Consider the following 26460-nt stretch of genomic DNA (forward strand, 5'->3'; position numbering starts at 1 on the left):
ACCTAAATATTTCATTAATTTTAAGTTGAGTAAGGCAAGTTGGAGGGAGTTCTGGGAAAGTATTTAGCCAAAGCTGCAGTACTGCAGTTCTCAAAGGCAGATCTTTTCTAAGCACAGACAAAGTCTTCTTTTTGTTACATAAATTAAATTTATTTTTAAAAGAGGAAATCCGTAAAAGGGCCACTCAAACGAGACCCACACGAACAGATTTTCTGCACTGCACCAACGAAAAACAAAGTCAATTGAGAGCATGGCCGAATGTCAATTTTCGGCATTTGGAAAATGGAATTATAGAGCGGATTTAGGGGTCAGTGGCTGTGCGCTGCTTTGGTCATCATCCAAATGGAAATACAAATTTATGGGGATTATTTATTTGCCAGCTTTCGAGGGGGAAAAGTGGCAAAGTGGAAAATAGAAGCCACAAGATGATTCTGTGTAAACAAGCAGATGTCAGTCGAGCTGTTGTTAATTTATTGTTGAATCGGGTTAGGCAAACGTTTGTTCAGCTGAACTAATTTGCAAATTGCGTTTTGTGGATCCGAGTATTAATTGGAGGGAAATGCTAATACCCCCGGGCAACTACTTCTATTTAATCAGACCTCTGCCGTAGCTTCAGCCAATTTCCAGTTAATTGCCTTGTTTTCATTTGCATTTGCAGTAACCTCTTCCCGGGGACTACAAGAGCTTTAGAAAATCTGCAAAATTTCCTCATCCAATTGCCAACAGAACAGAACAATGTTGTTCAGCTGCTCAGGCCCCGAGTTTTCTTGGCTCGGCACGCAGAAAACTACGCAAAACATTTTGTAAATTGAATTTTATTTGTTGAGATTTTTGCGGGGCGCTCAAATGTAATTGAAATAAATTCTCAATAGAATATCCGCCGAAGTTGGCGGAAGCTGATGGCAGGCAATGAAATTATTTGTTTGTTATTCTGGCAGCGCTGTAACGCTCTGCAGAATCCAGGCAGCAAGGGGCCAACTTCCGTTGCGGCAGGTCAAAGCATAGAAGGAGCGCTTCTCGATTTGATCTGGATAAGTAGAAAGGGCGGGAGAAGAGTGTTTGAAAATTAAATGAAATATATGCCAGTCATAAGGTGGATTTTCATCAGAGAGCGAGAGAGAGAGGGAGAGGGCAAATCGCTCAGCGGAATAAATGGCACGTTCATCATACGCCCCGTGTACACAATTTGGCAGCTTTATTTATATACCCCAGCATGAGCGCTAGCATATATCCCACACAGAGACCCGCCTTATGTTTTCACGCAAAACGTTTGCTTTTCAATTATATAAACATATTCCGATTGTATTCAGTGGCGGGGCCGGCCAGTGTGTGCATTAAAATTATAAATTGTTTGAACAGCCAAAGGCAGAAATAAATAAAACACAGCCACCACCAACACATCCGAATTGAATCGAATCGAAGCGAAATGAAAGCGAAGCGCATAAATAACTGACCAAATGTACTCGAAACTTGGAATAGCTGTGGGCTCATTCACTCAAAGGGCGGGGTGTGGTGGCACCTCCTTGGGAACTGCAACAAGTGAATGGAAGCTAAGCGAGCGTCAAAGGCCAAGCGACGCCTGACATTGAAATGTCGGTCTTGTTCGTTTGTCACGCCTTTCAAAAAGCCAACACACTTGGCAATACACTGGACAAAATAGGTATTTCAGAGTTTTAAGAAAGTCAAAACTCAAAGAAAAGCCCCTTAAGCCACCTCAAATAAACTTCTAAGTTGATCTTAGTAGCTCTCCCTCGTAAGTCTCTGGCTTAACTACTTCTAAATACACTTTAGCCTGTACTTTCTCTCAGTGTACCCAACACAAACAGACACATTTGCAATACACGTTTCAATGGCTGCCAGTGAAATATTTGTTTGGACTTCAAGAGGCGCCACCGCGTTGACAGCTGTCAATGAAAAGGGGGTGAAGGGCAAAGGGACCTCAATGTGGGAGTGGATAGTGCAAGGGGGTCATCATCAGAGGGAGTGGGTGGCAGAGACAGCTGTCCCTGCTCTGATTAGCGCTGCGGCTTTCCGCAGTTTGCGGAATGCGCTGGCGAATTGGAAAACAATTTAATATGCCAGCAAGCACAATGGAATCATCGGGGAAATCGCTGTGGTCTGCGATACCGAATCGTGGCCCAGCTAATCGCTCGGAAAACTCTGAATGGGGAAAGCCTGGAATATGACCCCTCCCCCCTGTCCAGCATCAGCAACTAAATCCCTTCGGAGCTGAGCTGGCCCCTCGTGGATTTCCAATTAATCTCTGTTCAATATTATGATGTCTAATCAGGAGAATCCTGGACGGGACAGCAGGACAATGCGGCTCGGAGGCCACAGGAAATTCCATTATCCCTGATTGTCCCTCAGTGTCCGTATGTGGAATTGTATGCTATATGAGGAGCTGCCTGGTTATGTGAGTTTACGGCTTGTTGCACAAATTAGCATGCCCCATTTGAGCCGGACGCCGAGGCTAAGCAAAGATTTGCTTAAATACATTCCGAAGTCGGCAGGAATTCTAAGGGCAAACTCACCGACCACAAGCTACCCGTTACGGGTGTGTACTTAATAAATGTAATTCATTGTGTTTGCATTTAATGAGGCGTAATCAGATCATTTAATAGCGGTAAACTCGGCTTACTATTAAATTGATTTTGAATATTTGATTTGCTTGAATTTAATCAGACTTGATGATGAGTCGGAATGGAAAAAGTGCTAAATTTCTATGAATATTTGATGGGATATATTTGATTAATCAGGGTTGTGATTAACAGCGACTTCTTAGATACTATTTTTAGTTTTTTCCTCATTTTTTCATACTTAGTTTTCCTCCAATTTGTATAACCCTTTAGTTAGCCTTATAAATATGCTGCCCACAACCTCCCTGAATAATTAATGATACCCTGTACAGCCGGCCAAATAACCGCCGAGTAATGAGCAAATCAAATCGGCAAACAAACGGACAGCGGTGAAATCAACTGTGAAATTTATGACAGTTTTCCGGTTAGCTTGAATTAAGGATAATAAGAAGGGGAAGGGGACAGGAAAGGCCCCAGCAGAACTCCGACTTTATTTAACTAATTTTGCATTTTCAATTCGAACTCGACTTCGGCTCAGTCACGTATTCCTGCTGCTGGAACTTTGACCTGTTAAGCGCATAAAAATGACAAAAACGCTACGTGACTCATTAGCCGGGTTTTGCCCAGGAAAAGCTGGCGGGAGAAAGTCGATGTGGGAAAGTGAGAGTAGAAAGTTCAGCAGTTCAGCAGTTCACGAGTTCATGGGCTCAGCGACGGACCCGGACTTGGCCAGCGCAATTAGTTCGGTAAGCTGCTCCGGGCGGAGCACATACGCAGCCCATATACGTACATATGTACGGACATATGCCGGGGAAACGGCACATCCTTATCCTTATCCACAGGACTCCGGCTTACATACAGCTCATGCGTTTTTATTTCCATTTCGGGCCCATAAAAACGAGAAAAGGCCGAGAGAGACCGACCCCAAAAAAGCCAAATTGCAATGCAAATTTAATTTGGCTGCCATAAAACTCGACGAAAGAAAAACGGGTGGTGTTTGCTGTTTGTTTTTTTGCGATGGGGGCCAGACAGTCGTAAAACAGCAGCGGAAAAATCGAAGATTTTCCGGTGAGGGGGGAGTATGGTGGAAGGAAGAAGGAAAAGCGGCGGAGGCAGCTGCATGCGTGGCTGCCCCACCAAGCCGGAAATGCAATTTGTAATTTTGTGCAACGATTTGTTGCAATTAATTGCCGCCCCACAGCTTGCCCCACCAGCCTGCCACACCCTCCACCACCCAACTGCCTTCAGAGCGCGCCAGACCGCAAGACACGGAAACCTCAATATTTATTTTTTTCTGCTTCGATTTTTTTCTGGCTGCAACCATTTTTTTTTTCGGATTTTTGTTTTTTGTTGGCGGCACAGAATTTATTGCATTTAATTTTTTGCCATTTCTTCTCGGACTTGGGGATTTTTTGGCATCGCTCAGCATCGAGTATTTAAGTGATTTCTGCTTAATAATAATTTAATTTCTTGGTTTTTTATACGTCGTGTCTTGCCGTTTGAAATCTTTTGTGATAATTTGCGCCGAAATCAAACAGCTGCAAAATTTGTTTTCCCCTCCTTTCTTTCTCAGATTTTTGTTGGCTTTTCTTCGACGACGTCGCCTATAGAAAGTGTGGCCGAACCAGAGTGATATATATATAAATATATATATATGTATATATCGCCTATATGTCCGCCCATATCTGTGTCGCAGTGTGTGTGTGATGTATAATGTAGGGGAAGATTTATAATATTCGTGGGACCGTATAAACAATTTTCTATATACTTTAATTTATTGTTTTGCGGTATATCTAGAAACAAAAACTGGGTAAACAACACTTGAAATGAAAACAACTTTATAAAACTTTCCATGTTTTTGAATAAACTTTGCTGAAATATTCCTCAGAATTATTGCGAATATCCACTTAAGACTTTTAAAAATAGTTCCCATTAGGAATTTCCAAAAAGCTTTTGTAGTTTTTCACATTGAAGAATTAAAAAGATATTCGATTAGTGTGTGATTGCCAAAACAACTATTTGAGATTGAGATTAGGCTTTTTAAATACTGAATAGATAAACTAAGAAATGAAAGCTTACTCACCTCAGTAATCTTCATGGTGCGCTTCACCGTTTTGCGGGTAACTTCGGTGGTCTCCTCCACGACATCGCCGTCCTCATCGATGGTCTCGGTGACCATCTTCTCGGTCTCGCCGGGGATCACCTCCTCGGTATGTTCGGTGACCACGCTGGTTTTGCTTTGGGCATCGGGCTCGGGCTTGGTCTCCTCGGCGGAGCCACCGAAAACATCCTCAATGTCCGACATGATCTCTGATTTGTATCCCTTTTCTGCGAGGACTCTAGTTGCTTCACTTTGCTTTTTCTTTCGTTCTTGTGTTCACTTTCACTTGGCTTGTTCCACTGATCACTGATCACAGATCACAACAATAACACATAACACGCAGAAATGCTTGGTTTCTCTTTCTTGCTTTTTAGCCTGAAAAAATATAAACGATCAGCCGCAGAAAAATGAATATTTTGTGTATATTCTGTGGGCTTCTTGGCAGCCACAGATTATTATATAAACAAGTAAAATTTCACGGCGCGCCTGCTTCTCAGTAACTTTTTGGCTTGATAACGGTATAGCTATAGGTCTTAATAGATCCTTTGGGCTTTACGAATGGCTAGGGCCTTCGATCCTCTCGGTAAGTGCTTGGATTTTGAACTGTAAAAGCGTAACGTCGACCAGCGGCGACGAAAGGCGCGACAACAACGGATTGCGGATTACGGAGAACGAGAATACGGGAATAACGGAACAATGGGACTACAAAATAACGGAACAATGGGACAACGGAACAAGGCAGAGTTGTAATGAGAAAGCGAAACAAGTTGAAAGACGTGGCTATCAAAAAGGCATCACTTCAACGTGTTTCGCAAACAAATCCGGAATAATTACGGAATAACGGAACGCACACGAGGCGAATTACACGATCACGGGGGTTCTACTTGCTGCCTCCGTCGTGGCTTCTTCTAATTCTTCTAGTTAGAATCTTCTGCCTGCCACCGGAACCGACGCCGGAGAGCAGAGCGAGATGGCCTGTGTCCCGGAGGGTCGAGTGGGGCAGAGGCCCCAAAGGGAGAAAGCATGAGTGCAAACGGGATAGCCAGAGATCCGTTACCCATCTCTCGTGAGAGCCAGGCCAGTTCTCCACACTCTCTCCACTCTCATTCGCTCTTCTCTGTCGATCCTCTGCCTCTGCTGACGTCTGCTCAATTTTGATGTTGATCTTCGTCGCGTTTCAAAACTTGTGTTGCCTTCTGTTCCGTTCTTCTCTACACTGAGAGAATACATTACCTAAATAGGACATAAAATTGTCGCCTATATTATAAATTCTGCATGGGAGATATTTCATAATATATGCCACAGTAATAGTATCATTTAACTCTCATTTTATTATAATTTAAGAAATCGAATCCAAGTAAAAAACTTCAATTTTAATAATCATTAATTATTTATTATTGAGTATAAATGCCTTGAATTTACACATATTTTTCTCTGTGCACTGGTTCCTCCTGTTGTTGTTGCTCTTCCTTTGAGCGAATGTGAAATATGAATGCGAATGAGTGCGCCCGCTAATTGTCCGCCTGTTGCAATTTCTCCGTTGGACCAAAAGAGTGCAATTAGTGCGGCTGCCGACGTCTGCGGCCCGTCAAAATGTGAAACTCTGCCAGCACCCCTCACTAGCTATCTCATGTGGTCCCGAACTCCCCGTACTTCTCATACTCCCCGTCGAAGACCCACGCACTCTCCTTGTCAATGTGCGTGGAGCTATTTTCGGTGGATTTAACAATAGCCAGAAAAAGAGAGAGCGATGAAGGAGAAAGTAAACAAACTATGAACCCATAGATACCTATTAAAGGTTCTAATGATAATTCATACGACTCATTTGTTGGGATGAAATCTTAGCGCTCTGACCATTCATAAGTTTGTATTATTATTCATATATATACAATGAATCAAAGGCTTTGTTTATTATTTTCTTATTTACACCAACTTCTTGTCCAATAAGCTCTGCCTCCCACCGATACCCTGTATGGGCAAACATCTCTGATTCGGGCGGAATATATTGGGCCGATCTGGCTGGCCATTTGGCCGGTCGGCATTTGACGCTGTCTTTTCCTTTTTGGTGTGCTTCTCTTTTTTCCTTTCATTTTCTTTTGCTTTTCCTTTTCCTTTGGCGTGGCCGGCGTTCGACAGCTGAGTGGAGGCAGTGCATCACAGCCAGCGGGGTCTGTACAGGGTGCTTTGTGGCAGGGGCATCTGTCGGAAGATGCCCATCTCAAGTGAGTTCACCTTCTGCCTTCTGTCCGAATTCTGTTTTCAGATTTCTGATGTCTGATTTCTCGTGCTGATTCCGATTTAGATTTTAGATTTTAGATTTCAGTTCTAAGATGATTAGCGGACGCCTTCAATTGCTGGCATTTGGGGCTTTCGTTTTGACAGCGATGTGCGGACTTCCTGTATCGCATCGCGGACTGCAAGATATATGAAAGACAAGTGTTTCGAACGCCCCCCGATTTTGCCCCCGATAGCTGTGTAAACAAAGCGCCAAGCACACGCAAGACGATATATTCTAAAATTAATTTTCGAAAATGTCTTTTCAGCTCGGCAAACGCAGCGACAAATGCCTCTATATAGATACATCCAATGGATGTGTCTCTGATGAGCAAATGCAATTATGTGGAAAAGGGTAGCCGCGGGAGACGCGGCTGCGGATGCAGGGTAATGAATAGAGCCACGAAATGGAGCAGGAACTTCTTTCGCATTCCCCTCAGTGGCCCTGCATGTATGTGTGTTTGCATGTGGAAAACCACACTGATGACAGACAAGCCACAGCAGAGAAAGCCAAAGGATAACATGAGATAACACACATCCAAAGCCACTCAAACACCCACACACATACAGCAGGGGGTAGGAAAATATGGAGGTTCTCAGGGAGACTTTGAACTTATGTTGGTCATATCTCTGCCAAGAACTGCTTATTTTGTTGCTTAAAATTTAAGGTAATTATTAAATATTTAAGGAAACTTGTTGCAGAAACATTGTTATTGATTAGCAGTGCTATGGTTGTGGCGCCATGTGTTGATGCATGCGTACATCCCATCACAGCTGCTGTGATCCTTTTGGCGTCGAGAAATCAGCGCTCAAATATGATTAATAAGTAATTTCTTTGTCAACAACTGACTGGGGATGACGACAGCGGCGATAACGACAACGACTACGACAACGAGAACGACGCCATGGAAATCTTTAATAAAATACATGCATAAATAAATTATAGGGCTAACAGGGGCAAGGAAAAACAAACTGTGTGGAGATGAACTGCTCTGAATGGAGGCGAACTGGTAATAAAACAAAGCGGCTACAGCGAGATACAAAGATACAAGATACAAAGGGGTGACACGAGCAACCGAGGCGTGACCACACTTCCTTTTTTCCAGATTTATATATGTATATACGTCTCACATGTACCATCCTTCTAGCCGCCTTTCAGAGCTCCTTGGCCTTGGCGCTTCCCTGTTTATTTTACAGTTGTAAATTGCACAAAGTAAATGAAGTACTTTTTATTATAAGCCAACAAGCTAACGAGGCCTGTATTCAGCACAGTGAAAAACATCATCGCCATCGAGGGAAATTGCATTAAATAAATATTTTATATAAAAACATATCAATCATTGGTTTGGTTTCATTATTGAAAGCCTGTAATGATATGAATATTAAATCATAAAGTGGATATGAAAATGAAAAATTTATTAAAAATAAAAGCATATCTATATGTTTCCATTCTCTTATTGCAAATAATAAGAAAGGAGAATGAGATTCAAATACAAATAAATATTAAGTTGATTAACGAGTCTCAATATTTTGTTCTTTGTGTACTCCCCCTTTGCCACCCCTCTGCCGAGAGTTTTCTTTGAATGCGCCGTCGTTTGCCAAGTGTCGTTGACTCTCGCTGACCTAGAGGGAAAATAAAACCTGGGAAATGCCTTGCCAAGATTCATGTGTAGATAATTCTGGGAAATGAAGAAAAGTTTTCGCTTCAGTCTCGATTTTGCCTCCCCGACATGCAAAAGCGGAAGGCCCGAAAACGATTTCTGTCAACTTCTGGAGAATTTTCATTGCCTGCCGTCCATTAATTGAGCTGTCGGAGGGCAGGCTGGGAAATGGGAAAATCGGGGGAAACCAGCTGGCAATCGACCATTGAAAAGTTCAGATTGCTTGCTGGCACACACACACACGCACACTCCCGCTGCCACTCGACATGTTTGACTTGCGATTTTCCTTTTAACTCAAGCGAAATGCAGTTAGCAGCAGCAACAGCAGCAGGAAAATGAAGAAAAAGACAAACACCCAGATGGGTGGCTGGGCGGATGGGAAGTTAGGAATGCAATTCTGGGAAAACTAAAACGGAAACTGCAAATACGAGGGATTCGCACAGCATACTTTTAGGTGCAGCTTGGCAGGGAGCAATGGAATGTCTCTAATCTGGTATCCAACTACTGCTACTACCACTGCTATGCATAAATCTGCAGTGGAGAAGAATCTCCGGCAGGATTGTCTGCCCCGCACACCCGGCGAATGAGCAATTTCCCAGCAATTCTTTGGCCATTGCCAATGTTTGCCCTCGCAAGCATGCTGCGGAAAATGTTCGCTTATCAGAATCCAAGTGGGTCTCAACACTCACCGCAGAAATGCACTGCAAGTAATTGGTTTTTATAATATTTTTAAATCTAGATATTTTTAGGTATCTGCAATATTTTATTGAGGAAAAGGTATGGAAAGTAAATGTTCCTTTAACAACACGTTAGGCGGAAATTAAAAAAGAGTATCAATAAAAATAGTAAAATAATATATTTGAAATATGATGATATTTCTCCCTGTTTAGAAAAGGCTAAGAGGGCACTCAGCTAAAAGAATGGAGAAGGGGAATCTCATTGCAACTGTGCTGGCCAAGGAGGTTTATCATCAGTTGCAGGCCGCAAGCTGAAAGAGTGGGTTGCACGGAACAGTTGCTAAGTATTCCGTATTTGTATCTCTACCAGCAGTCCATCCGTAGTATCTGGATCTGCTGCGGGCTGTGGACAGTAAACAGGCGAAGCAGAAATGGAAATAAATAGTTGCCTTGCTCTTTTGTCTAATTAAAACGTTTCATTTCGTTCCAGCTCCATTTGTTGACGTCACACGCACAGAACACACGTGTGTGTGTGTTTGTGTGAGTGAGCATCCGTTGTGAGTGGGGTAGTAGGGTATATTGGTTTTCAGGATGGAAAGTCCTTTTCTATCTTTTCTTACCTTCATAAAGATTAAATTAATAACTTTTTTTTAGTATTCAATGAATCTAATACAAGATCTGTTCCCGAATTTATGTCTCAATATTATGAAGATAATATTTATCTTTACCACAGATATTGCAGATACCATCAGACGAGTACAAAACCTCAAATCATAGGTTATCTCCCAGTCGATTACCAAACCTCCTTCGAACTACTGGTTCCGCTTTCCCTTCTTCCCCGTGTGCGTGACGGACAAACGCACGGGCGCACTTTTCCGCAGGCCATCCCCCTTCGATTGCCCCTGGAAAAGCCACCGTCGTTAGCTGGTCAAATGGTTTCATCTTCATTTGGTTCTGGTCCTGTTTTTCTGGCCAGACATACATATGCCGGGTCCTGCTTCGCCATTATGATGATTTATGAACGGAAATCATTTTTCGCCCAGTGCGGCTTTTCTGGCCTGTCCAAGTGGGTGGCTAGGTGGTTGGACATCGGCTAGGGCCTCCCTTTCGAGGACCTGCTCCGCCCCAAAGTATGCAACAGTTTTCAATTTCGTTTCCGTTTGCTGCAAACTTTCCCTTCACACTCGGCTGGCTCTTTTAATTTGAAAACCAATGCTCCTCTGGTTCGGTTATTTCCAGTTCGGATTCGTTCGCTGTTCGATTTGACTTCATTTGGGGAAAAGTTTTCCCGAGCAGCTGGCCGCAGATTGATGAGTTTTCTTTTTCGGGTGGAGCATTAATTTCCCTTTAACAAATTCTGCAAACTTTCTTTTGGAGAGGGCAAGATGAACATGTTTTGTTGTGGGCAAGGGAGCAACAAGTGGGCATAGACTGCTGAGTTATGGCATCATTATTATGGTTTCTTATGGCAAAAGCTTTATTTTTACAGCTTTTTGAAATGGCTTAAAACTTGGATGTAAGTAGAAGTGTGGGGACAACAACCATTCATGGCAACTTAAGAGCTTAAAGTGTGATTATTAGCTTGAAGATAATAAATATTAAACATTTTTAAAAAGCTTAAGATATATCACAATAAATTTTACAAAAATTGGTAAATATTCAATGTCAAAATAATCGTTTAGTAAACATGGTTTTTGTGGTGTAAATCATATCATCATATTTGGAAAATACTAATGGGTTTTACCTTTGCTTAAGGGCCTTCCCCACTTAAGATGAGTCACTGTCACTGTCTTAAGCAGGTGAGTCTTCGAGCTGGGCCTAAAAATCTCCCAGAAATGTGAGGTTTTAAACTCCCGCTTAGTGAAGCTTAAAAAGCTCGGATTCTTCTGGGATTGGGAGGCTGTGGGGCTTTCCGAGAGAGAACTTTCTCCATCCACCATCTCCAAGCTCTTGCAGTCCAATCCTAAGTGGAAAAACGAGCCGAAGCTGGTTCCGCGAGATAGCAACACCATCAGTTCGACTTTCGACGCGCTGCCAGAAACATCGTGAGCACCGCTTAACCCACAGTACATATCCAAGAAATAATATATATATTATATAGAATGGGATTCCCAGAGAGTGGGAGTCAGAGAAGCTGAGAAAAACAAAGAAGCAGAGAGTGTTCTAGTGCAAGTCAAGTTTGTGTTTAGCACATTTGATTTTGAGCGGGCTCCCTCGAACAAACAAATTCTTCACGCCGTTAACAATAAGTTAAAGCTCTGGAAAAACAACAAGTGAAAGTGCTTCCAGCAACCGCAGCAAAACAAACCAAAAACCAAAACAAAACCAGATCTTTCGGCTGATTACTAAGCGATTTCGTTTTTGTGCATTTGTGATTAACTTATTTTTAGCTGCTAATTGTTCCTAATCGAAGGTCACGCAATCCCCTTCGACTGCCTTGGTTTTGATTCAGTTTGAATTACATTCAGTTACCAATTCATTGTTCATATTTCAGTGATAAAAATCCAACAAGTTAATGTGTAAATACTGCAGTACGAAATTCTGAAAACTATAACTTCACAGCATCTTCGCTTTCTTATCAGTTGTGGTCACTGAAAAAGTTTCATAAGTTTGTTATTTGAAGAAGAAATCAATCATTAAGAAAAAGCTAGGAAGGTGCTCAGAAACAACACAAATCTGTTAAAGTGATCCTGTAATGAAAGGACTGATAAGCTTAATTCTTGATTATAATAAAGAACTGTATACATGTGTCAATATTACTTTTATCCATTTAAAAATCCTATAAAATTCACTAAATAAATTTGTTTTCCTAAACTTGTGTCAATTCCTTTCAATTCAGAAAAATCTATATAAATTCCCGACCGATCCCAGGAAAAACAGACGCAATGAGCGCCGTTGATGCCATAATCAATTACAAGCGCAGTCCCAACGAGGACTTCTACGGTCTGCTCCACTGCGATGAGAACTCGTCGGTAAGTTAGCCCCTTGAGCTCATACTACTTCCTCTTTAGCAGACCTTTAAACTTGACCTTATAACCCCCTCTAAGCTGCCTCCCCGGAATGCTCTGCTAATCTGGGCTGCCAAACTCACTTGGCCCATCAAACTTTACACCGAATTTAATTAGAGGCTAATGGAATTGTGGCCTTCAAAAGTGCGCCTAATCGAATTGGGGCTTTTAGGGTGGACCTGGTTTGAGAAGCGGGGGAACAAATTGATAGCTTCTATAAGTCAAAGTTTTTATTAAATGTTCGTGCATGCAATATAAACCTTCGCATGAAATCATCTATGAAATCAGATACAATTCATGTGGCAGCTCAGCACTGAGAGAAAAGCTTTCGGATGTTTAGAGATTTCATATTTCATACATCAAGATATCAAAGTGATGCTATTAGTTAGCTTTTAGTCTTTCTTTAGCATTTAACTAGATTGATAATGACATCTAGAACCCATTCTCTACCATTTCTTGCCAACTCGCCATGTTTTCTCTCAGTGCCCCTTGAAGGCGAGAGGTTTGCTTTGAGAATTAGTTTCAATTACTCAGTTCAGCCATCGTAGATTGGCAGAATTGGCGCTGATCCGCCGCAGCTGCAGTTGCAGTTCGAGCATCGAGTGCATCTTGACTCAGAGGCTTGACACATCCACAGGCTTACCCCGTCCTCCGAAGTTGAGGCCCACCTAAGCCAACCGATTGCTGGCTAAGCCAACTCCTGTCTGAGCGGAATTAACGAGTTCGGTTTTGGCAGGCAATCTCGGGCGGCTTAATGGCATTTACCCGTCAGCAGACTCCATTCCTGATTCCTGAGCTGCTCTGACATCCATCTTGAGTTGTCACATTTTCGGGCTCAGTAGCCAGCGATGTGGGCAGGTGGGAAAGCTTGTTGTAATCAAATTTATTGGCCCGGAAAATACTCGGGCCAGAGAGACGCACACATTTTGCGAGCTGTCGATTGCATCAGGCTGAGTGGGGAATCTATTGAATTATGCAGGAGCTGCCGGGCGGAGACGCAAGTCCCGGAATCGATTTTGCTGGGCATGTAAACAAAATCAAATATTTGCTGAGAGCTTGAGGAAAATCAGTGGTGGGGGAGCTAAGCATTATGGCCAGGCTCTTATCACGTAGCTCTAGATTTAGCTACTGACCCCTGACCCTCCCTCGCTATTGTTTGCCCCACGACTGCCTCTATTGCCCCGGCAATTATCTCGACTTGGCATCCATTCCCCACTCGAGAATGCAGCCATTCCATTCGCATGCAGATTAGTCTGTGGCATTTGCATACCCAAGCCAAACAATCCCCTAACCAGAGCAGCACAAACTTCGAATGTTTTTGGGGCTAATTTACAGTGATCTCCAAACGGTTCTGGCCATTTTAATTGGCCGGGTGCAATCTGATGGCTGAATTAATCAAGTGGAAATTGAAATTGGCTTGGCTGATGATGATGCGACGACTGTTGCCTGGTCTGCTGCCTTAATTGGGTCCATTCGATTGCGTAATGCAAGTAGGTGCAAGGTAAACACTGTTCTCCCTGCGGCATAACAATCCATTGAAGGTGCCGCAGAAACAGGAGCACGAAAATCAACGAACAGATTCCATTTGTCTAATTATAGAAACCCCAAGGCTGCGGCTGCTTTGGCCACGTACACGTTGGCGTATGAGCAATATTAATTGCGCTGAAATTAATTATACGCGCCGTTGCAGTGCGGTTGGCACGGCAAACGAAGCTCAGCGCCTGGCATGCAAGTAATCCACTTTCTACTGCTGAAAGCAGCGCTGGCCGCATCCCAGAGACTTCCACTGGGAATAAAAACCATCAATTCTGTCAACATCATAGAGAGATATATTTTCCGAATACCATGGTGACCTAAATATGTTTGCTCTATGGCAGCTGCTTTTTGACGTTTCCCCCGCGAACAATGGACTCGAAACCGAATGGAATAAAAAGGACCCTTGCCTGGTCATCCCCATCTCACTGCTGTGTGGCCGCCTTGGTCCTTTGTGTGCCGACCGATGGTGCGCGAAAAGCCATTTCCATTTACAAGACAATAAACAAGCAGCTTTGTACAGTGAGCACTGGGAGAAATGGCTGATTTTTGGGAATAAGTAAGGTTAATAATGAGCTATAGGTATTTAAAAAAAGTTTACAAAGATATCTGTGAGTACTACTCAGAAATATTGACAAGAAAGTATACTTTAATACCAATTATGTCGAACTATAAAGTCCTCCTTTCGCCCAGTGTGCGCTGTCAGCATCATCGCCATCATTACTTTTATTTCTGGTCCCGAGGAGACTCAGTATCAGATCATCGTTGAGAGCTGTCAACTTGTTGCTGTTGGCCGAAAGACACTCGGGCTTAATTAATATCAATTGTTTGGAAAGTGTCAAAAGCCTTTTGCCAGCGTCAAGGACACTGACGGGTGAATTAATTTGGCAACATCACTTTAAACCCTCAAAGTTTTTGTCGCTTTCCCCGCAAGCTTTCCTCTTTTCCCGCAACACACAAGCATAGTTTTCCCCGCCGCAATAACGGCAAAAAGCAACAGCTTTTCTATTACTTTAAGTGGTGCTCAACTGCGCACGAACGTTCTTGCTCGTCAAGTTTTAATGTTTGCTTATTGTTATTTCGTTATTCGGTGGTAGGATGGTGGGTTGGTTGGGGATTTGAGAAAGGGGGACGAGATGCCACATTCGTCTGCAAGTGACAGCTTTACCTTAGCTGCGGTCTCCTTGGAAATCTGCATGCCGCAGGAGCGGTTTACATATCACTCGTGTCCTTGTTTGTCCTGTCATTATGTAATGTGTAATATATAATATTCCCGCCCTGGAGGGAAGTTTTAAAAAATTTATGCCACAAAATACTTAGTTAATTTAAAGGCAAAGGGAATTCATCAAGGCAATTCACTTAACTTGGCCAACTAATTTGTGCTTTTTTCCACTCCATCTTTCTTTTCAGCCCGAGCAGATCCAGGCCGAGTACAAGGTCCTGGCCCTTCAATACCATCCCGACAAGAACTCCGGCGACAAGGAGGCGGAGGCCAAGTTTCAGCAGCTAAAGGTAGGCAAAGAGCAAAGGAAAACACGCAAAAGATCCAAGCAAAAGCGCCTGAAATAAAGAAAAAGGCCAGCGTTTCGGCATTTTACATATTTAATGAAGTTTCCAGGGGTGTGGCTGTATTTTTTCTGTGGTGTGGGGGGATTGTAAATTTGACAGCCTGTGGGGCAATATGTTTGAGATGAAAGTTACCGGAGCGAGCTTAAAATTAAAAGATGTTTAAACCTGGTACTTACTCTGCTCAAACATTCTGCCACAAGGCGAGGCCTTCGGACATGTTTGGATACTTTTAGCCGAATTTACCTTTGTTATTATCTCTGACATGTGAGGACACAGGGGATCATTATAAGACCAAACAATTTGTTTTATTTTCTTTTAAGGGACTTAAATGGAAAACTGTAGAGCTCCTAAAAGCAAAGAATAACTTAAATTGTCTTATTCTGAACTTGGAATAATTAAATCCTCAAGAGACCCCTTGAATTTATAATTTTCCTCGACTTTTTCTGCTTAATATGCTTCTGAATAAACAACAGGAATACTTGTGTGCTTTAGAGAAGCAAAATTAAAGAGATTTTAAACAATCTAGATGACTTCTAAAAGTCAAATATGAATGGAAATGGAAGCAGAGAGCGCTGTGAGAAGTTGAGTTTGGCGGAAGTTGGCGGACTTTCAGAGCCGCACAAATGGCCCGAGTTCTGTTGGGAACTTTCTGTTTCGAATCTTGATAAGTTGCTTGAGTCTGTGAAAAGCGTTTTCCCAGAAAACCCCCCTTTCCCTTGATAGTTTCCGTAATTAGCTGGTGCCCCACTCAACCGAACGCATCTATTCAGAATCGTGTCTGTCAGTTGGGGAAAGTTTTAAGCTGCATTAAACAATGGCGCTGCCCTTTGCACAAACACACACTCTTGCACTTAACCCACTTACACAGACACACCATTCAGTGGCTCACACACACACGCACCCCGGCCTCAAATTGAATTTTCCAAGCGACAAAAGAAAAACAAGGCGGCAGCGATGAGATAAAATAAATTACCCATACGAAATATATTTTTTGAAAACGTTTATTGATTTTCCCCATCAAAGGGCGTTCGAGGGGCTGGAAAAAGGCGTGTCGCAACCTGACAACTCATTAATGTGTGGCTAAAAACAAAATCAAATTGATGTGGGGAAAAGTGCTGGATGCCTAAGGTGAAAACGTGCGCTTTTCCGGGGGTTGATTTGCTTCATGGGTGGGGAAATATAAAAATAAAATCAGAGTTTAAGGGAAAATGTAACTGTGTTAACGTAAGGGGGGAAAGGCTTTCATTAAGCCGAAAATATTTACTAAATTAAATTCTCAACTGATCCAGTAGCATTCTTCATTAATTCATTTTCACAGTGAATTTTAACAGGATTATTTCCAAGCTATTAATATCCTTGAAAGTAAGCCAGATCTACCAACCCAGAGCGAGAAGTCTCTCTTATCATCAGACTTGCCTAGAATTCAGATTATATTGATTAAAATCCGCAGCTGAGCATAATAAACTTGTTAAGTTAAAGTGAAACAAGCTACAGATTTCGCAAATTGGCATCAGGAAATTTGCTTTCCAGTTGGCTTTTCCGAGAATTGCATTTCAATGAGCCCTGAAAGGCTTTCATTAGTTAAGCCCGGCCATTCAGTTTGTTGTATTACGAGAATATTTTCGCTTTTCATACCATGAAATTTTAACACACTGAAATAACAAAGGGTCAAATTAAGGAGAAACGCGAGCCCCTCGACCTGGCCCCTTGCTCCTGGACTGAGGCAGTTTCCCTCCCGCGTCGTAATCATACTTATGGCTGTTCGGAAGCCCGTGCCAGTGTCCGGCGGAGAACGTACGAGTATGTGCCGTACAATTTACGGCTCGTAAAATGGGACGTGCATGTGTGCGGAGCTCGTAAATATGTCGGGATATGCAGGAGGACTTACCTTTATGCCCGGCCATAAAACAAGCCCATGAAGCGTTTAAAATGAAATGTTGAGATTTGAAAGGGCCGGGATTCCTAGGGAAATTCCACAGCGCTCCCCGAGGAGTATGCAAATGAGCCAGGACTTCATCATGGCATTCGACTAACAACTTACAACACAATTTGCAGCTGTCAAGCTGCCGCCCGTCAAAGCCCCCGGCCCGCCAAGGAGTCCGGGGATCCTATAATAATAACGATAGGATAAACAAGCTGGCAGGGATAAGCGGACGGGATCGGAATATGAAACTGCGATTTGATTCTTGTCAGGTGCAGATGAACCGCTTCCGAGCTGTTAATTGCCGCTCTCCCAGGGTCCCGAGTTATTTCCATAAAAAGCAACTAAACGATTGCCCTAATTGAAGACAAACAAACCGCCAGGCATTCGAGCCATCCCATTCGACAGGCTCCAGCCTTGTTTGCTGACCCACATAATCAGTGGCTAGTGAAATAATTGATTATCATGTAAACAGGACCCGAAAAGCAAGCGGAACAATAAAACAGCAGGCTGGCGATGAAATCTCATAGCGTCAATTGGGCATGTGTGTAAGTGGGTGTCTGTCTATCTGGGTATCTGCACTGAGAGAAAGTATTAGAGGGTAGTCCAAGGATATCAAACTAAGTAGGACCTCTGCTGATTGGCCAGAAATTTCTATATTTCGAAAATACTTTTAGATCAGAGACTTTAGCAATGACTATCAAGGCTTTTCTTTCAAAAATGAATTCCTTAAAAACTCATAACTTCAAGCTCTTTCTTACTTAACACTCTAAAGCCCCTAATCATTTTCCCCGTGTATCCTTGTGTGTGTATTGAACACCCCTGAAGCGTGTCGGTGTCTACCGTTGTGGTTATGTGTGTGTTGGGTCTGGCCGTAAAAGTAGTCAAGATATATATCAAGCCCCAGCCGAGGCTATCAAAATCACTTGAGCGTGCGAATATGTGAGAGCCTCTCTGCAGAGGAGTGTGTATGAGTGCGGGTATTCCCCTTACAAGGCTAAGTGTGTGTGTGTGTGTGGACGCCAATAAGTGTGCTATGGAAAGGCATATGAAATTGATTAACATGCAGGCCCAACTAAGGCGGAAAAAAGAGGACCTGGAATGGGTTGGCATCCGAAACCTGTGCAGCTGTTGATTTTGCACTTGAGCAAATCCGAATCCTGACTTTCATGGGCCTTTAAAAAGGGGGGGGGGGCCCTGTGAGCTCCCCTTTCATGTTCAGCTTCATTTCAGAGGAAAATAGATTAAAGCTTGTTTTTCCTTTCACATATTGTAAGGAAAAAGAAAATAAAGCAATCAGTATCTGCTGCAGATTAGTCATTTTTATTGCCGTTTTGAAACTCTTTGTTTAGTATTTACGTTTCCTTGAATAGTTTGTATAAGCGAATGAAATAAATACAAATTTAAAATGTAAAATGCACTACTTACGGACTTCTTAGATGATTTTTAGTCAGTTTAGAACGTGACTTCGTGTTACTTCTGCTCAATATATAAACGAACTATTAAGTAGATTGCACATCCCATGTAACTAAAAAGATTTCTTAAGAAACGGGTCCGTGGTTTTGAATGCGTTGTTAAGCAGAATAACAGCTTTCTAATACATCAAAAATTACAACAATTCATTGTTATATTTTCACAGGAGGCCAAGGAGACCCTCTGCGACCCCGAAAAGAGGGCCGTCTACGACAAGTGGCGCAACAGCGGCATCTCGATGAGCTACAAGCAGTGGCTGGGCATGAAGGAGCATGTCGGTCAGGTGAGAAGATACACGATTGCCGAGAAAGTGGATAAAGAGGTATGCGTTATGGGCCAGGAACTCAGCGATCCAGAGAAGTAGTTCCCCCGTCTCCTTCACTCTGTCTAACCCTCTCACTCACTCTGGCAATATGGAGTTCTGTTCCTTAATCGTTATCCTTTTGTCCCGCTGCACTGCGTCCACACTTTGTCCTGTTTTGTTTCTATATTTCCATTTGATTTGATTGGCCCGCTCCTAATGAAATTTGTAAGCCAAGCCGGAGTTCGTTTTTGCTGAGGCACAATTAACGCGATTATTCATTACCCACCCACTTTCCCGCCCGCCAAGCTCTATGGTAATTTCCGCTGCCGGGCGAAGCGGAAATTGTCGCCCATCCATCAGTGGCTGATGCATTTCTAATTTCTCGGACACCTAGCTGAAACTTCACGGTGAAAGGCTCCCTGGCGCGGGAGTGGTCTCTGGAAATCAATAAAACTCAAGGGGAAACAGCAAGCAATACAATTTCATTATGAAAAGGTTGTCCTCTTTGTTTAAACTTTTGTTTTGTAATTAAAATTAGTAATCAAGTCTGCCCTCTAATTTCTATTTGGAAAACTCCACTAGCAGAGTTGCGGGAGCTCCAAAGGGATGCGAGTTTACTTAGTTTAAATTCTCTATCATCCTTTTAAAGAACATAATAGTATCTTATTTATATTATATTCACAACTTTCTTTCTTGAATCCCCAATTTTAAAACCATAATTCATATTTCTCAATGTGTAGTTTAGAATTTTAAAAGAACCCCCAATCGAACCCCCTGCTCTTCCTATTTCTCTGTGCCCGCTCTATAAGCCCGCTCCTGAGCGCCCGATGAACTCCACCGAATGCAAACCTCTCTTGAATGTGCCTCTTCATCCAGCTCTATGTGTATCCGTGTGTTGTTGCATGCGAAGCGGAGGACCAATGCACCGGGGATGGTGAAACCGTGCCGCTTAATCAAAGTGCCTTGGTCCTCGACCTCAACCGCGCGAATTTTATCTAATTAAATACCTCTTAACCCACCCACTTTTTGCCGCACCAACCGAAGTCCATGCACTGGGTGACCCCCAAGACCAAGGATCGCATGCTGCCGGAGACTGGAGGAGCTGCTGCCCAAGGTCCCGGAACCGGAGCAGGCTGCAGCAGCGGTGGCCTGACCGCAGCCTCGCCCAATCCCGCCCACCGGCGGGCCTCGGAGGGCGGCGCGGCCTTGTACTACGGAAGTCGCAAGGGCGAATGGGGCGGCGAGAACACCGACGTGGCCAACAAGTTTCGCAACTACGAGATCTAAGATAAAAGTTGGCCAGAGATGAAAGTTTCAATTTTAAAAAACATTTACACAGCATATACCAAGTCGGACCGATGGAGGAGCAGTTGGGTGTCAATCCCGCAAGTTATGCAATTATATCAAAATATTCTGAAAGGGAAACAAAAATTTATTATCGATGTGTAACTTAAGCGTTGCGACTACAGAGCACAGATATAGATACTCGAATATAGATGTTTATAGGTGTACAAAAAGATATAGAAAATGGTAATTAACTAACGTATATTTAAGAAAGAGAAACTGTAATTTCAATAAACTCCCCCAAGAAGCGACGACTCCAAGGCGGAGCGGCAAGAATTTTAAGTTGAAGTAAGTCAAATTTTAAGGCAGTCATGCATTATGAATATACACACTATATACACATACTATATATATATATTTATGTAATCAGTGTATTTGTATATCGATGTTTCAAAGTACCATGAATGTACCCCCAAGACAATCCCTTGGCAGCAAACCAAACTAAGCTAAAGCTGTAACTGAAACTAAACTATAACTTAACTAGTGACGGTCTAGCAAATCACCCACCACGTACCACTAAAACGAACATATTTAAAGACATGTTAAAGCGAATTTAAACCTTTATACACACGACACATTTGCATAGTCAAAAAACTCTCACTCGGTGTCCTTTTTAAGTGCAACATTGCGAAAAATCCCCTGAAAATGAACTATTTTCCCTATCACAGAGAAACAATTTTCGCAGAAAAACTACAAAAAAATCGACAAAATATCAAAGAAAAATCAAAAAAAAAAAAAAAGAAAACAAGAAGAGAAATTTATATAAATGTTTTGATGGATAGAGCGGTGAACTTTTCAAACTTATACAGATAGCAGAGAATTATTGTCATTATTATTGTACTATTGCGTATGCGCAGAGCAGAAAAGTTAATTACTACATAAATGTTGTTGCTGGATTTAAATGCATTAACTATACAACTACATATGGATGTTTGTTTTAAGACATACTCTATTGAATTTATTCAAATACACACATATTGCGGATAGACCAGACCAGACCCAGATCAGATCGGAGCAGTAGGAACAGCTGCAAGCCAAAGGCGCGACCCCGTCACCCTCACCTCTTAGACGGGGCGAGGCGGGGCGGAGCTTCAGCTAGTACTAGCAAGTACGCAATTAATTAGTGTTGGTTTTAACTTAGCTGGCCAAATGTTACACGCGGCGAGAGAACAGATCACAAATAAATCAACTTTTTGAAAGGGGTTCCCACTCCTGGCGGAACCTCAGGTATTCAATCATGTCTGTTCATTGGGGGGGATGATGACAATATCACTTGAAAAAGTAAGTAAATCATATTTTTAATCACTTTCCTATAAACTAGAACTTGGTTCACTTAAAGCTTAACCTGGCTTATTACTAGCTTAACTAGAAGCTGCCTGCGCCTCATTCCTCTTATTCATTTCCAAAATCTGGGCGTAGGTGGCCAACGAATCATCCCAAAGCTCACAGGGTCGTCGATCAGATTGATCATTCTCACGGATCCAGCGGTTTTGAACTGTAAAACAAGATCGTAAGGATGAACTTTTCTCTTAAGTTAAACAGGGCTAGACACATACCCCATTTGGATCCTACGATGATGGGACAGGCACCATGCTGGGTACGAACATCGCCCACTCCAGAGGCATGTAGATTGTGCCAGAAGGCAGCTGGAAAGTTATAATGTATTAATTATTAATAGGAATTACAAATTAAAGACTAACTCATAGAATACCTGCATATTTCTTGGGCTTGAGAAGTTGTCTCAGCTGGGGGAAGGCAGTGCCTCCACCTTGGGCCACATCCGAGAGCTGTGAGTGGTGTAAAATCATTTTTATAATCAATATTTACTAAATTTGAGTAGTTATATTTCTAATTTACTCACATAGAAGAGAACTGTGGCAATGCGGTTGCCCATTTCGGGAGAGGAGACCAAGCCGGCGTCAAACTGTTGAGGAACAAAGATTAAGCCAAAAAGTTTATCCTCAGGCGAGTTGCCCCACTTACAGATGTCTGATAGAACCAGTCCGTGTGCTGGCCGTAGTGTCCTCCGATTCCGTAGTTGGCAAACTGGTGATCCTCCGCGTACTTCATGTTCAAGTTGGTCATATCGGCAACCCTTTGATCAATGGTGGCCAGAACCTTGTGCGCCGTGGCTGGGATGAAGGTGATCTGGCTGGTTCTCACATTGGACACCACGGACTCATTGTTGCCCGTTATGGTGGCACGAACAAGCCTGTTGTTGGTTAGTTTCCGGATGACATCGATTTCGCTTTGGTATATGACGTCGTGGTAGAGTACGAGCAGGGGATCCTGGAACAGTTCCTCCGCCTTGAGAGGTGCTATCCACAGGAAAGGATGTGTCTCGGTCACGTAGCCACAGCGAAGGTGGCGTTTTTCCTTGGGAGTGAGCTGCCAGTGACCGCTGCAGGTGAGGCTGTAGGCCTGGAACTCGCCCACGGGCTCATCCTCCCTAGGAATTGGCTGCAATATTAGAAATGAATAATATTTTCTAAGTACCATCAGAAATATAACTTACAGGATGCTCCAGGATGGTCTTCGATTCATTCAGAAGAGACTTTTCCCTGAGAGTCTCCATGAATGTCTCATAGTTCCGGACGTGCTCCTCACTGACTGGGTGAATGCTGATTAGCTCCTGGTAGGTATCGTTGAGACCGCGGAAGTCCTCCAACTCCTTCTTGGCCTGCACCAGGAGAGCCAGTATCTGTGGCTTCAGTTCCTTGGCCCTTTCTCCTCCGGACAAACGATCTTTGGCTTCGATCAACCAGGAGTGAGCCAATTGCGGATGCTGATCCCTTAAAGCCAACCTAGCTATATCCACACAGTGCTCGGAGTTCAATTGGGTGCTAAGTCAAATAAAAGATTATAGTCAAAGGTTTATGACAAAGACTTATGTCGAAGTACCCGTAATCCACGCCATCCAAGACTCCCCTGACCAGGTCCTTGGCCTTCAGCCTGTAAACATACTGAAGTCTAAGTAGCCCATCAATGGCTCCGTCTAGTTCCTTTTTATCTGGCATTGTCTCACGATTTCTGAGCTTCCTCAGGCGATTCAGCGGCTCTTGGGGTACAAAAGTATTAAAAGGGTTCTTAAATCAGCGGACTCTTAACCCACTCTCGCCTGTCGATGCCTCCATTAGGTTCTCCACTCGCTGCCAGTCTACGGTCAGCCTTTTGTTAAGCAAATATTGGTTTATGGGACTTTCCAAGTATGCTGAGCCCCATTCACGGGCCTCATCCCGCTCACTCTCGAACTCCCTCAGCCGGCTATCTTTCCAGATGATTCGGACTAGTCAAAGTATTTATAAGTCGATTCAGAGGTCAACTTACGCTTTTAGGAAATCCAATTTTCCCTGGTTCTCAGCAAGGAACCTTTGCATGTGCAGCAGCATTTTCTGTTCGTAGCCAAAGACTTTGGTCATTTCGTTTATGGAGGAGAAGAACTCCACTCCAGAAACGGAGCAGACTAGTTGGTGGAGCACCAAGAGGAGTACCGATCGCAACGGGAACACCATTCTGCCTGAGATCCGCTCTCGAGAGCTCTTCACTTCGAACTGATTCCGGCATTTGACCCCTCAGAATATTACATAAGTCCCAAGAAGTCAGAGGTTTTTGGTCGAGCAGAAACCTGTTCTCACACGCACCCAAAGAAAGTGCCGAGTTCGATGAGCCGGCAACTGGTTTTGCTTAGCTAATAACTAATGTGGTTCTTGTATATAAATGGCCAAGCAGGCAGTAGCTAAAAACTTAAGAATATGGCCAATTATAGAGAAATAGTACCTTTAATAGCATCTTCTTAATATTTAAAGGGGTTTAGGGGTTTCCTGTTACACCTGTTAAGCATGCCCAATTGCTAAAAAGGTGTAACTAATTCACCATAAGTGTTTTGGTAAAAGCGCCCTGTAAGTTCCATTCCTCCTAAAGTTTCATAGATACAAAATGCGAATTGGCAAACTGTTGCTGGTGATTGTTTCTTCACTAAGTCTAAGACTGGGTCGAACTAAGGACATCCAGCAGCGATATGCCAGATCTGTTGTCAATATGGACGAATTACTCAAAACGGAAGAGGATTTGGTCCACAATTTGGAAGAATACACAGCAAGGCTCTCTAAGAAAGGCTCAAATATTAGGTGGTAAGTCAAAGTTGCAAGCATTTTATAACAGAACGCATGTAATGGAAATGGTGGGACCTTTAAAGGTGGATTCGGCAGATGGAGGAATTGCATCAGAAAGGAAACCCTGTCAACTCTTTTTCCCTTATACGTCACATGCAAGCCGATTGGTTGATGTGGAAACAATATCTGGAAAAGCCTGTGGGTGTAGGTTTGTAGATCTCTCAATGGTACTTTCCCAGTTCTTGACAGTTTTCATTACCCAGAAAGTGTGGCTTTTATAAAGTCAAAGAACTCTGCTTTGCCGCAGGAGGATGACATGATGGACGCCGCTATTGCAATGAGAAGAATGCAAGCGACTTACAAGATGGAACCAAGTGATATAGCCAAGGGTTTGCTGGATGGAGTACAATACAAGTAGGTAAAGGAGTCCTTTCTAAAGAGAAAGATCCAAACCTGACTTTAACTTTAAGCTCTTCGTTGGCTTCGATTGATTGCCTTGCAATGGCTCGTCACTTGATGAACGAATGGCGCTGGACGACTGCCGAGCAATGGATTCTGACAGCCATTGAATCCCTGGATCGGGTGGGTTCTCCTAGTGAAATGCAGTCGCTGAGAGGTCCAACACAAGCTGAACTCTTTAGAGCACTGGGACAAGTTAGGGTCGAAAAGAGTGAGTCGAGAAAGCAGACTCATTGGAATCTGATACAGGATAACAGAAGTTCCTTGCAGGAAATACTGATGGAGCTTTAACGGCGTATCAGGCTGCCCTAAAACATTCTCCCCATGATTCGGAAATATTCGAGGAATATCAAAGCATAGAAGTCAGGGTTCTTACATCACCACCAGCCGAACCGATTAAAGAGGAGCCTGATGATGACATCGAGGAAATGGAGTTGCCCCCCTGTTGCAGTGGCCGCTGTGAGGTTCCCCAAAAACTTAGGAGACTATATTGCGTATATAACCATGTTACATCCCCATTCCTGAAACTTGCGCCCATCAAAACGGAGATTCTATCTGTGGATCCCTTTATGATTCTTTACCATGACATGGTCACTGCAAAGGAGGGCGTTTTCTTACGATCCTCTAGCAAAGGGCTACTGCTGCCATCCCAAACAATCAACTACGAGAAGAAACTCTATGAAATAGCCAAATTCCGCACCTCGAAGTCCACTTGGCTTGATAACGACGCCAACCAGGTGACTTTAAGGCTCACTGAGCGCTTGGCCGATGCAACTGGCTTGAATATTAACCACTCGGAGCCTTTCCATGTCATCAACTATGGAATAGGCGGCTTTTTCGAAAGCCATTACGATGTTTTGTTTTCCGACGAGAATCGTTTCCTTCACGGACAAATTGATCGGATGGCTACCACACTTTTCTATGTCAGTATTTATGATCTGCTTGATACTCGTAATCAATATGTTCTGCCCTACAGCTGAATGATGTACCCCAAGGCGGTGGCACCTATTTCCCAGGAGTAAACATCACTGTTTTTCCGAGGTTCGGAACGGTCCTCTTCTGGTACAATATAGACACGAAGGGCGATCAACAAATCCGAACGATGCACTCCGGATGTCCTGTCATTGTGGGTTCCAAATGGGGTTTGTGTGGTCACAGCTGAGATCCTTGAATGCCTTCTAAGTTTCTTTCTCTCTCTCTTCGTAGTTGTCAGCAAGTGGGTAAACGCAAATGGTCAGGAGTTCAGAAGGCCATGCCTCGATTTGAATTCACATTCCAAATACATGCCTTCTGTAGAAAAGCTTATTAAACTTAAATAACTTATCATTGCATACACATTTCAAGTTTAATTTAGAGCTATACCATGCCCTAGTTCCTATGCTGTTGCCCTAAGTAGCTGGAGTTAATCGGAGATTAAGGCGAAACTAATTTCCGGTAAAATTAAATTA

General features: G+C 43.1%; 4 protein-coding genes across 13 annotated transcripts in view; 2 read left to right on the forward strand and 2 right to left on the reverse strand.

Moving 5' to 3' along the window:
• Window positions 1–5607, reverse strand: part of LOC108111325 (tropomodulin) — a 47545-nt gene extending 41938 nt beyond the window's left edge. For 3 of the 8 annotated variants that reach the window (XM_017220725.2, XM_017220724.2, XM_041817636.1), the window contains exon 1: window positions 4660–5318. In XM_017220725.2, the coding sequence (XP_017076214.1) occupies window positions 4660–4881 (222 nt within the window). In that variant the 5' untranslated portion in view covers window positions 4882–5318. Of the gene's footprint in view, window positions 1–4659; window positions 5319–5511 lie in introns of those variants that run through there. The other 5 variants (XM_041817634.1, XM_041817635.1, XM_017220730.2 and 2 more) reach the window with 5 other exon arrangements.
• A 5697-nt stretch (window positions 5608–11304) lies between these two features.
• On the forward strand, window positions 11305–20723 carry LOC108111331 (J domain-containing protein). 2 transcript variants are annotated; one of them, XM_017220751.2, is made up of 5 exons: window positions 11305–11355; window positions 12129–12261; window positions 15241–15342; window positions 18960–19115; window positions 20142–20723. In XM_017220751.2, exons 2-5 carry the CDS (start codon window positions 12175–12177, stop codon window positions 20382–20384), a joined length of 588 nt encoding a protein of 195 aa, XP_017076240.1. In that variant the 5' UTR covers window positions 11305–11355; window positions 12129–12174; the 3' UTR covers window positions 20385–20723. The 2 variants fall into 2 exon arrangements, with proteins under 2 accessions (XP_017076240.1, XP_017076241.1); XM_017220752.2 differs by having other exon boundaries at window positions 18960–19076.
• A 1043-nt stretch (window positions 20724–21766) lies between these two features.
• Window positions 21767–23978, reverse strand: LOC108111324 (prolyl 4-hydroxylase subunit alpha-2). Its single transcript, XM_017220722.2, has 9 exons — window positions 23769–23978; window positions 23554–23705; window positions 23343–23499; window positions 22957–23284; window positions 22425–22901; window positions 22303–22365; window positions 22153–22228; window positions 21998–22087; window positions 21767–21936 (listed from the first exon to the last, which is right to left on the reverse strand). The coding sequence occupies exons 1-9, from the start codon at window positions 23951–23953 to the stop codon at window positions 21803–21805; spliced, it is 1662 nt and encodes a 553-aa protein (XP_017076211.1). The 5' UTR covers window positions 23954–23978; the 3' UTR covers window positions 21767–21802.
• A 399-nt stretch (window positions 23979–24377) lies between these two features.
• On the forward strand, window positions 24378–26343 carry LOC108111272 (prolyl 4-hydroxylase subunit alpha-2). 2 transcript variants are annotated; one of them, XM_017220660.2, is made up of 7 exons: window positions 24378–24571; window positions 24637–24761; window positions 24817–24967; window positions 25024–25223; window positions 25283–25935; window positions 25989–26154; window positions 26219–26343. In XM_017220660.2, exons 1-7 carry the CDS (start codon window positions 24378–24380, stop codon window positions 26329–26331), a joined length of 1602 nt encoding a protein of 533 aa, XP_017076149.2. In that variant the 3' UTR covers window positions 26332–26343. The 2 variants fall into 2 exon arrangements, with proteins under 2 accessions (XP_017076149.2, XP_041673571.1); XM_041817637.1 differs by having other exon boundaries at window positions 24637–24755; window positions 24793–24967.
• Window positions 26344–26460: the final 117 nt, after the last annotated feature.

This window comes from Drosophila eugracilis, unplaced genomic scaffold (genome assembly GCF_018153835.1).
Source record: "Drosophila eugracilis isolate 14026-0451.02 unplaced genomic scaffold, ASM1815383v1 contig_1781, whole genome shotgun sequence".
NCBI classification, from domain to species: Eukaryota; Metazoa; Arthropoda; class Insecta; order Diptera; family Drosophilidae; genus Drosophila; species Drosophila eugracilis.